This window comes from Cebus imitator, unplaced genomic scaffold, assembly GCF_001604975.1.
Source record: "Cebus imitator isolate Cc_AM_T3 unplaced genomic scaffold, Cebus_imitator-1.0 Scaffold335, whole genome shotgun sequence".
Taxonomy (NCBI): Eukaryota; Metazoa; Chordata; class Mammalia; order Primates; family Cebidae; genus Cebus; species Cebus imitator.
Window position 1 is genome coordinate 138,242 of NW_016107650.1, and position 11,264 is coordinate 149,505.

The 11,264-nt window shown below is 44.7% G+C and overlaps 2 protein-coding genes across 3 annotated transcripts; both read right to left on the reverse strand.

Annotated features, from left to right (window-relative positions):
- Window positions 1-310: 310 nt before the first annotated feature.
- Window positions 311-5,845, reverse strand: LOC108287009 (histone H2B type 1-M-like). Of its 2 annotated transcripts, XR_001818160.2 has the most exons (3): window positions 5,154-5,845; window positions 4,258-4,340; window positions 311-1,845 (listed from the first exon to the last, which is right to left on the reverse strand). XR_001818160.2 is itself a non-coding variant. In XM_017505182.2 (2 exons), exon 1 carries the CDS (start codon window positions 5,610-5,612, stop codon window positions 5,163-5,165), a length of 450 nt encoding a protein of 149 aa, XP_017360671.1. In that variant the 5' UTR covers window positions 5,613-5,845; the 3' UTR covers window positions 4,650-4,895; window positions 5,154-5,162. The 2 variants fall into 2 exon arrangements, 1 of the variants encoding a protein (XP_017360671.1); XM_017505182.2 differs by lacking the exons at window positions 311-1,845; window positions 4,258-4,340 and adding an exon at window positions 4,650-4,895.
- A 676-nt stretch (window positions 5,846-6,521) lies between these two features.
- Window positions 6,522-7,321, reverse strand: H1-4 (H1.4 linker histone, cluster member). The gene has a single exon (XM_017505177.2). The coding sequence runs from the start codon at window positions 7,236-7,238 to the stop codon at window positions 6,579-6,581; it is 660 nt and encodes a 219-aa protein (XP_017360666.1). The 5' UTR covers window positions 7,239-7,321; the 3' UTR covers window positions 6,522-6,578.
- Between the last annotated feature and the right edge of the window lie 3,943 nt (window positions 7,322-11,264).

Here is an 11,264-nt window from a genome sequence, read left to right on the forward strand (position 1 = left end):
AGACTGGGCACGTTGGCTCATGCCTGTAATCCCAGCACTTTGGAAGGCCAAGGTTGGAAGATCACCTGAGGTCAGGAGTTCGAGACCAACCTGGCCAAGATGGCGAAACCCTGTCTCGACTAAAAATACAAAAATTAGCCAGGCATGGTGGCACATGCCTGTAGTCTCAGGTCTCAGCTTCTTGGGGAGGCTGAGGCAAAAGAATGGCATGAACCCGGGAGGCGGAGGTTACAGTGAGCCAAAATCACACCATTGTACTCTAGCCTGGGTGGCAGTGAAACGCCATTTCTAAAAAAAAAAAAAAAAAAAAAACCAGAAGTGTCTCCCTCCGCTGGCGCCAACCACCAATCTATGTTGAGATGAAGTCCTTACCTTTCTGGCCTAAAGGGGTTTCACTTTTGGGAATGTCTGTGAAGAAGATGGCAGCCCCCTGGCCTGTGAGTGTACTCCTGATAAGAAGAGCCTTTCACCACACCGCAAGGCTTCTTTATGCCCCAGACAGAGCAGAGGAGAAACGTTGAGGTTTCTGTGATGCTGGATACAGTACATGGCTGCAAGACCTGAAGGAAGGGAGGAATAAAGGGAAGGAGGAGGGCATCAAGGAGTCCAATATCTGGTACAATGTGGAGCAGGTACCAGACGGGGCAGGGAAAGGCCTCAGATTCCACTGTCCTCACAAAGACCAGATGCTTATGCCTGGTTCAAGACATGGGTCACAGGAACGGAAATGGGTTTCCCACATACCAACCACTGGGAGGGCAATGGCAGGGAAGGGCACAGGCTAAAAGCAATGAGGTCCCTAAGGTAACAGGTAAGCCCTTGTTAGCCTGGGATACTGTCTCCTATTGCCAGCCTTTGGACTCAGTGGAGGAACCAGTTGAAAAGGAGGGTAAAAGGCATTGCAATAAGTGAGCAACAAGACCACAAACTCCTCTGTGTTACCTACATCCCACCAAGAGTGAACACAGAGTTATGACTGTACCCGACACGTATTCCAGTCTGTGTGGTTCAGTCCTTCATCTTCCTCCCTAGCTTCTGATGGCAGCAGACTCCAGCCATTCCATTGTCTGTCATTCATAGCCCAACCCATTTAGTGGCTGAAGAAAAGTCAGATATACTCTATGTCCACATATACTTTCCTGCCACAGGGCTTCACTAGCTGGCAGGGTTCCCCACAGCCCTCAGTTCCTTTTCATCCCTTCTTATCAGTTGGAGTCAATTGGAGGGTGGGCAGGGATAAATGGTTTACAGAATGGGGATGCAAGATGGGGAGACTCCACCAGACCCTAGGAGGAAAATGGCAACTTTCTCCACTTTTTAATAGAGGCAGTCTCCTTGAGGTCTCAGAAGATCTTTCAGGTCAACACAGGAAACATTTCCAAGGCTCAGCTGTAGGTGTTCACCTTTTCCTTCTGTGGTAGGTAGGGGAGATGTTCAAGCTGAGAACAATATGTTCCAGATACAGGCCAAGTCTGTTCCTGCAAAGTTTGAAGCAAACTTGGCCTTGGGATTTCATGGATAGGATGAAGGGTGTCATGGCAGGACAGGGCCTGGCATGAGGCAATAGCAAGCAGAGCAAGGACACAACAGTGGCAGCTGTGTACAGACACAGGATGTCAGCTTCAAACAATGCAACAGCAGGGAAATCTTGGGCATGGTTCTGATCGAAGCTACCTCCAACTTTAGCCTCCAGGACAGAGACTGTGTACATGCAGCAACCCAGAGAAAGATTCTAGTGGGTCCAAGACCAGGCACATCCATAGAAGGTTGGAGTTTTTTGGTTTGGCTCCAATGAGGAAAATAGACATTTGAGTATTTCAGAATCCCACTCCACAATAAGGCAACCTAAAAAAAAAAAAATTCCAAAAACAAAAAATCCAAGGGGAGAGGATAAGACATCGCCCTCTGTGAATTAGTTGGGGGGTTTCTGATTTTTTGTTTTTTAATGGTTGATTTTTTTTTTTTTTCATTTTCCCAGGGATGAAAACTTCAGAGGGAAATCAAATAAAAATCATATTTCCTAGTCTTTCCTGGTATGAGCAGCATCTCTGTGGACTGGGGAGTAAAGTATGTAGGGAGAGGGGAGTGAGGAGAGGCTATAATCTTCCCCTAATCCCCAGTTTTAGATCCTTTGATTCCCTTCTCTCAGAAGATGGCAGAAGGGCATGGTTGGAACAGCAGGGAGAGAACATGCTGATGATAAACCCTGGAAAATCCAGGTACCGATTCTCCTGAGGCCCAAGGATACCACCAGAGCCTTCCACGGGATGCTGCTGGGCAATGGGCCTGCTGGGTCTTTTTGTGGGCTGTGTATTTGGCTGGAGGGGGAGCAGGAAGACATTAGGTGTAGGGACCAGGGTTGCAGCCTAGTGGCTATATATATATATATGGATTTTAAATATTAATATATAATATATAGTTACAGATAACTATATAATATATATTATATACTATATATAATATATAGATTTGAAATACCTATATATATCTACATATTAAAATCTATATATTTAATATATTTAAACAAATTATTAAATTTAAATATATTTAATATATTAATTATAACATATATATTAGATGTATATAAATATCCCCCTTTCTCTCCCCGCCTTAGAAGAAGCTAGGATGTAAAGAATCATGGAGATGAGAGGGAAGGGGATGTGGAGGCTCCTGACCAGGGTACTCTGATAGCCCAAATAGGGTACACATTGCTGCTCAGTACAAAGGCCCATCCTAATAACTCCAGGCCTGTCCTTTTTTTGTCACTTGTCCTGGGACTGAGCACCTCCATGGACTTTTGTCTACCCCGTCCCTTTCCCTGCCTCAAGCCCCAGGGCTAAGGGGCTTTTTTGTTTTGTTTTGGTGATGCAAAGGCAGACTTGCTTATAATGAATAATGTGCCAGACGAAGTGGCTCACAGTGGTAGTCCCAGCTACTTGGGAGTCTGAGGCAGGATTCCTTGAGCTGAGGAATTCCAAGTGCAGTGAGCTATGATCACATAACTGCATTCCAGCCTGGGTTATTCAGCAAGACACTGTCTCAAATAAAGTTTAAAAAGTTCTTTTTTCAAATCTGTGTGGTCACTTTTGTATTTCCTTAAGACTCTCCTTTTTTCACACTAAAGTTAGTCATTTCAAGTCTGTATCTTGTTAATCCTCTTTTTTTACTCCTTTTATTTCCATTGTTGCCTTTTTTTTTTTTTTTTCAGAGACAAGATCTCAAACTTTTGGTCTCAAAATCCTCCAGCCTTGGCCTCCAAAAGTACTGGGATTACAGGCATGAGCCACCACGCCCAGCTTCCATTGTTTGTTGCTCTTGTTTTCATTGGTCATACTTCTGGTTTCAAGGTGTTTGGTTAATTTTCATTGTGAAGCTGCTTGTGCATTTTTGGGGGAATATTTTAGTTGTGGCAATTTGTTGAGGTGTAAAATGAAGCTTGTTTTCCATAGATGACTTGTGTTTGTTTCTACCAGGTGCTCAGGGGCACAAAACCAGTCTGGAATGTGTCTAAATTAAATTCTCAGCTTGTATGTTTGAATCTCTATGGTAGGAATACCAGGAACAAGTAAGCATCAAGAATGGCTTATAGTCCAAGCCTTAGTAGTGGAATCTATACTGCTTAGAACCCAGCTTCAGAGCTGACTTTGATTTGCATTCACCTGTGATGGATTTGTGTGTTTATTTCCAGTTCACCCTCCTACCCCAAGGTGACAGATTTTGGTCTAATTTCTCACATTCACCTAAAAAAGATTTCTTTTCAGGCTCTACACCGTGATCAGTTTCCATATAACACCCTAAAAATGAAAGTTAAGGCTTGGGTAAAAGCCAGCTGTAGTGCTTGGGGTTTAACACGCGCCAAGTCCCTGAATTCTTTACTTTCTTAGACTCTCTTCGTTGTTTTTAAGAATTCGGAAAATATTATTCAGGCTTTTAAGTTATCCGTCCAGGTACCAAGCTTGCCACACACTATGGAAAACGTTATCTCGTAATCCATGATTTCATGTTTAGGAGGGCATGAGGTCATTAGAAATTCTAAATTCATTCCCCTTGTACACAATGATCACCTACCACCACTCTATCTCAGCCACCACTTGACTCCAAACCTAGCTTCATCCATCTCACAATTTTCTTGTCAGAAGTATTGTTCCTTTCCTTCTAGCCACTCCCTCCCAGTTCCCTCCCCTCTCTTTCCGAGATCCTTTTCCTCCCACAATCATCCATTTCCAAAGCAGTGAAAACCTTTTGTCATCATCCTACCTTGTGCAGGAGAAGCTACATCCTTCCAGAAAGGGGTTTTCTTTCCCCTTCTACCTTATCCAGTCCTCGGTACTCAGGGGCATCTAAAAAAGGGTAAATTGTACTGCAAATGGGGCCTCAGTCCTGCGGTAACTTGCCTATCTGCAGTCAGACACTTTAATGATTGACTCTTTGGTTTCTCCCCTTACCTAGAGGACTTTTAAGCTAACAGCTGCCAAAAGAAGACTATAAATTAAATGGCTTTCTGAAAAAGACAGTTCCCAAAAGAATTTTAAAGTGTCTCAGAAGCTACCTCTCTCTTCCCACCACCCCCGCCCCCCCGCACCTCAGCACCTAGGATACGTCTTTCCCTCCCCGGCTAGCCTAAGCTGACACAGAAACTGCCCCAACTGCAAAGCAAGCAAACAAGAAATCTTTTTAATAGTTCCGTGTTCAGCTCACATTGTCTTCAGCCTTTACTTGCAGTTATTACGTATCTGCATGGTAAAAATTTTACAAGAAAATGGGTGGTGGTGGAGAAAGCTCCAAACAGAAGTTGTCAGAGCGTGCTCTTTTGTGTTCAGGGCGGTCTGTCACCACACCGAGTCTCGGATCAACATCACGATCAACTTGGAAATCTCCACACGGAAACGAAAGGGCTGTACATTTACGATACTGTCAGTTTATGCTAGTGTTGTGTCATACTAATGAGCTAATGATCTACTGCGTGCTCACAGTGAACATTTCTAGTAGCTATCGTTATTCCCCATAGTATCTATTTCCTCTGCAGTGCCATTGGAAATATGGTGCTGAAAAATCGAAGAAGCCCCTTTTGAAATGAAAGGATTACAACTCATTTATTGAAAACATGCGTGGCTCTTAAAAGAGCCTTTGGGGTTAGGTGTTAAGAGGCTTACTTGGCAAAGTTACTTGGAGCTGGTGTACTTGGTGACGGCCTTAGTGCCCTCGGACACCGCGTGCTTGGCCAGCTCCCCGGGCAGCAGCAGGCGCACGGCCGTCTGGATCTCCCTGGAGGTGATGGTCGAGCGCTTGTTGTAATGCGCCAGGCGGGAAGCCTCACCCGCGATGCGCTCGAAGATGTCGTTGACGAAGGAGTTCATGATGCCCATGGCCTTGGAGGAGATGCCGGTGTCGGGGTGGACCTGCTTCAGCACCTTGTACACGTAAACGGAGTAGCTCTCCTTGCGGCTGCGCTTGCGCTTCTTGCCGTCCTTCTTCTGCGCCTTGGTCACCGCCTTCTTGGAGCCCTTTTTCGGGGCGGGAGCGGACTTGGTAGGTTCAGGCATTGCAGCATTAGTTGCAATACTATTGCAGACACCTGGAAAAATAATCGTTCCCACTGAGGCCCCATTCATTTATAGATGCGGTATTCAAATGAGGTTAATCAGATTTCGTTTATGATTGGATTAATTTAAGTGTGTCGTCACAAATGCCAATATAAACTACCCTTAAAGTTCTACGTTTTCATTGGCTATTTCGTTACTTTACTTTTACCCAATCAGAAGGCCTATACTAGACTACCCGAGGCTACTATAAATAGACCTCTTCAGTCAAGACAGCCGTGCGCTTCGCGTGGAGCAGTTGTTTTGGAGAGTTTTTTTTTTTTGAATGTATCATTGTGTCAGCGCTTACACTGAAACTACTCAATAGATTAGGAGAGCTCACATTCTTTCCCTCACTCCTGTAACAAATTATTGGAGTCGTTGCATACAGAATACTTGCTAATTGGGACGTCCCCCGAAGCCTGGCAGCAAGCCGTTTAAACAAGCACCACATTAAGGAACAAATCTTTTCTGTAGTGACAGCTTCTTATCTTTCTGTTACAGTGGTCTCCCCAAGCAGTTGACATACAGCGTTTAGGCAATTGTGTCTGTACTACACAATTGTGTCCCGAGACATACGCTTCTGCAGGGAGTGTAATACGTAGTAGTAGTACGTGTTCTATTCATTTTTCGGAGCGCTGGAGACCCAGTTAACAAGCCCGAAAAACCCTGACTTTTTTTACCCATGGTATTATCTACCGGCCACGTCCTGCTAGCGATGCCGAGATGGCATGCACTCGAGAACCCGAGAGCGCAATAACGCGATGACGCCACCACACTCGAGCTTGGACGACAGAATGCTACAGACCTAGCATACTGAAAGACTTTAAATCCTCTCTCCCGGCTATCTTCCCGGGAGACCCGCCCCTCCTTGGCGTCGTCTTTCTCCCAGCCACGCCCCCTAGGAGTGCAACAGCTCTTTTACTGAGATGGGTGGGTGGCTCTGAAAAGAGCCTTTGGGTTGTGTTGATCTTCTAAGCAGTTGGCCAAAGTAACTTCTTACTTTTTCTTGGCTGCCGCCTTCTTTGGCTTGGCTGCCTTGGGCTTGGCGGTCTTTGGTTTAGCCGCCTTGGGTTTCACTGCTTTGGCCTTCGCTGGGCTCTTAGGCGCCTTTTTTGGCTTGGCTGCTTTCGCCTTTTTCGGGCTTTTCGCTTTTTTGGCTCCAGCAGCTGCAGCCGGCTTCTTCGCCTTCTTTGGGGTCTTCTTGGCGCTCTTCTTAGGGGTGGCTGCCCCCGTCGCCTTCTTAGGCTTCTTCGCCGCTCCTGTGGGCTTTTTGGCCTTGGCCGCCCCTGCCTTTCTAGCCTTAGGCTTGGCTTCCCCAGAAGCCGCCTTCTTGTTGAGTTTGAAGGAACCCGAAGCGCCGGTGCCCTTGGTCTGTACCAGGGTGCCCTTGCTCACCAGGCTCTTGAGACCTAGCTTGATGCGGCTGTTGTTCTTCTCCACGTCATAGCCAGCTGCTGCCAGCGCTTTCTTGAGAGCGGCCAAAGACACGCCGCTGCGCTCCTTGGAGGCGGCGACAGCCTTGGTAATGAGCTCGGACACCGGGGGCCCAGAAGCTTTGCGCTTAGCCGCACCTGCGGACTTGCGGGCCTTTTTCTTGACGGGTGTCTTCTCGGCAGGGGCCGGAGCAGCAGGCGCGGCAGGCGCAGTCTCAGACATGTTGAAGGCAGGCGTGAGGGAGAGCAATTCGAGCCGGAAGCAGAGGCACTGGCCGGGACTCGGGCCGCGGCGCTGCGCCCGCCCGTTTATATAGGGCGGAGCTGCGCCGTGATTGGTGCGCTGTCCAGCCCGCCTCGCTGGCAGCCGCAGAGTGTCCTCTCGGATCCTGAGTTGTGTTTGTTACACCTCAAAAAAAGCCAAAAATATAAAAATTGTCTACACCGAACTGCCGGATTTTTCTCAGATAATGATCCCCGAAGCCTCAGGTTTCACGCAGATCTCAAATTATGAGGAAAGCACAAAGCCTTGTGCCAAAAACTTGCAATATTTCCCACCGTGCTTGGCAAATTTCAACTCAGAGAAACAAAACTTTCTATTTTCTTCGTAAATTATAAACCGATCTTTAACTGTGGAGTTTTCTGACCTCTCAAATATGATTCTCCAAGTGGTTAGCTTCTTATATGTCCAAAAAGCATGCCACTGGCATTAAGATTTTTATTACAAATCTGCACTTAAGTGAGGGAAGTAACACAGGCTCCTCGGAGAGTCCTGCCTATTGAGCCGAGGGCATTTGAGTTCATCAAACTGATTTAGTTTAATGCCAAACAAATTATTGCCCATATGGGATTAAGTTTTGGACCCCTGGGACATCATTCTATGCAGCCATGGTTTTACTTCTGTCCGATACACCTGAGTTTTTAAACAATTCCTTTGGATAATTCTTTCCCTTTCTGCTCCCAAGGGTTGGGGGCGGGGCTGTTGCTTCTCTCTTCCTCTGGACAACTGCTCCATGGATTGAGATACCTTGAATTCGGGGTATTTGGGAACGAAGGGAAGTCCAAAATATACTCAGGGTACAGAGATGAAATATGATTAATTTTTAAATGTGATGTTCATAAAGTCACTGGAAGTGGTGGTGCACTTTAAAGAATTTGTCTGCAGCCTTGCTGAATGCTTTCGGCATATGCTTCAGAACCAAATTGCAATAAAGTATTTTAGAGCTGAAATTCAAGCGTTAATGATAAGGGAAAATAAATAAGAAGAGTAGATTGAAAAAGATCTTCTCCCATTATTAGAGAAACCCAGCCCCTATTATTACTGAATAGTTGAGGAATGACTAGTGCACTCACCATGCATGGTTTCAATTCCCCTGAAGACTGGGACCCAGTGTTTCCCAGAGTGCCATAGAAAGAAAAATAAGTGACATGTACTAATTAAATGATAAGTTAAAATATCGATCTCAGAAGCAGAGCTTTGAGAGTCTATCTAAGCTACTATAAATGATTGCCCTCTGAAAACATCCTTTGAACAATGTGTGAAAGAGTGAATTTCTTTAGGTAGTTGCCCAACCAAGAAATGTGTCCGTACGTTGGCAATGAAAGCATCATCAAAAGAATTATTTCTTAAAAACGGTCATGACTGGAACAGTATGGGTGGAACTGCAAGGCACTTATCATGGAAACTAAATAAACTTTTGCCTGCTGCTGCAAGGTGATGATACTATTCTGTGGATGTCTCTGATTGTAACATGGCATTGGATATCACTTTGAATTTTAATTTCATTGCTTAAAATCTCCAGACACAAATTCTGCTGCTGAAATAAAGAGAATATAGAATTTTTATATAACATGAGTGAAATGTATCAAAATAGTACTGTTTAATGTTGAATTTGGTATAAAAGTGATGTAAATTATCAATGTGTTTAATATCTTAATGTGTAAATATTTTCAATCTAATAGTGCACAACAGTGCAAAAATAAATGTGCCCTTTGCTATTTATTGAAATAAAAATGGAGATGGATAAATGTCTAAAGCAGACTAGGGAAACTGATTTTGTGGGCATTTGATTACACAATAGTAGAACTGTACCTTTTTAATGACAACAAAAACACTGTAAATGACTGAAACTTACACAACATACTGAAGCTCGCTTTCACCTGCCTCCCTTTATCCAGTGTATTCCTTATGACTAGGAGAAAACTTTCCGAATTCTGTGGTGTTTGAGCTTTCATTGCTTGGCCCCTAGGGTGTGGTGTGTTTTCTTTCTTTTTTTTCTTTCTTTTTTTTTTTTATTTTGAGAGGGAGCCTCACTCTGCCTAGGCTGTAGTGCAATGACTCGATCTCCGCTTACTGAAGCCACCGCCTCCGCCTCCACATGCAAGGGCTGGGTGCGGTGGCTCACGCATGCAGTTCCAACACTCTGGGAGGCTAAGGCAAACGGATTATTGGAGGTCAGGAATTCGATACCATCCTGACTAACATAGGGAAACGTCGTATCTACTAAAAAAGAAAATAGAAAATAAAAAAAGCCTAGTGTTGTGGTAAGCGCTCGTGATCCCAGCTACTCGGGAGGCTAAGGCAGGAGAATCGCTTGAACCTGGGAGGCGGAGGTTGCAGTGAACGTGCCAGTGCCGTCGAGCCTGGGTAAAAAAGATTGAGGATTGGTCGCTAACGAAATCAATCACCTATTTGACACTTTTCTGTGATGAAATAAGAGAAATACCAAAAGACCTCACTTTCTTCTTGATCAGAGGGCTGGCTATCTCAAAACTAGCCGTGTGCACACACACACATGTTCATGAGTGTCTTTATTTATTTATTTTTGAGACAGAGTTTCGTTCGTGTCGCCCAGGCTGGGGGCGGCGCAATTTCGGCTCACTGCAAACTCCGCCTCCCGGATTCAAGCGATTCTCCTGTCTCAGCCTCCCAAGTATCTGGGATTACAGGCGTCTGCCACCACGCCCAGATAATTCTTATTTCTTTGCCTGGTAACAGTGCAAGACTCTGTCTAAAACAAGAAAAAAAGAAGAAGAAAAGATATCCATGTTGAATATGACCATATATTGGGAAGATGGGGGCAGCATCAGTTCGATCTTGACTTTCTTTGATTCACACCTGGCTGGCCACTGTAGTGGGCTCAAGAAGGAGAAAGGAGAGTAAAGTTCCTCATTCAATGAGTCATTATTTTCCAACCACAGAAGGTAGACTGAACCATGGCTGCCTGTAGACTACTGTAATCCTCTAGTACAGCATCTACATTCCTTATCCCTTTTTATCATTTTTAATCATAGTTATATTTTTCATTTTTTGGCTACTGAACTATGTACTGTCTGCATCCCCCGCCCCCGCCGCCACACACACAACTGGGCTGCAGCCTGAGCTACCTGTATTCTTTAGTCAATGTAACAATCCTCTGTTACGGATAGTTATCTCCACTCTGGAAAGGAGAAAACGGGCATGCAGAGGTTAAAAAATTCTCTTGAGAAAACTGTTGGTAAGAGGTACTGTCCAGGTCGGGCTAGGTGGAAGCGGGCGGATTGCCTGAGCTCAGGAGTTCGAAACCAGCATCAGCAACACGGTGAAACCCTGTCTCGACAAAAATACAAAAAATTAGCCGGGCATCGCGGAGTGCGCCTGTAGTCCCAGCTACTCGAGGGGCTGATGCAGGAGGATTGCTTGAATCCAGAAGGCAGAGGTTGCAGTGAGCCGAGATCGCACCATTCCACTCCAGCCTGGGCAACAGAGTAAGACTCTGTCTGGAAAAAAAAAAAAAAAAAAAAAAAATATTCCAGATTCCAGTGCACATTGGTCTTACTTGAAAGCCTGTACAGTACTCTATTATAAAGCAGTGTTTTCTCAAGCTGCAGATCCGAACAAACATGTAAAGTTGTGAAATCAATTTAGTTGTCAAGGCCAAAATATTTCTCTTTTCAGTGAGTTAGAATCGAATATAAAACACCAGTTCTCACTGCATGTAGTTTTAGTTATATACACAAATCTTTGTGTTAGGCACTTATGTAAAAGACATTTCTACTGTGACTGTTCACATGTCCAGAGTGGTAGTATGTCTTTCTTATGCAATTTCCTGAACTTTTATAGTCATAAAATATTATCAAGTATGTTGTTCTTTAACGAGCTAAGAAAGTAATTTTTTATCATTGACATTTTTAAAGCCCCTAAGGAACCCTGAGTGGTAGAAAATGGGGGACACTCAGAGCTCTTTTATTTTGGACACAATAGCAGTAA

Excerpts from the sequence above, each read along its gene's own strand:
- LOC108287009 (XM_017505182.2), bottom strand. The coding sequence starts at position 5,612 with ATGAATGGGGCCTCAGTGGGAACGATTATTTTTCCAGGTGTCTGCAAT.
- H1-4 (XM_017505177.2), bottom strand. The coding sequence starts at position 7,238 with ATGTCTGAGACTGCGCCTGCCGCGCCTGCTGCTCCGGCCCCTGCCGAG.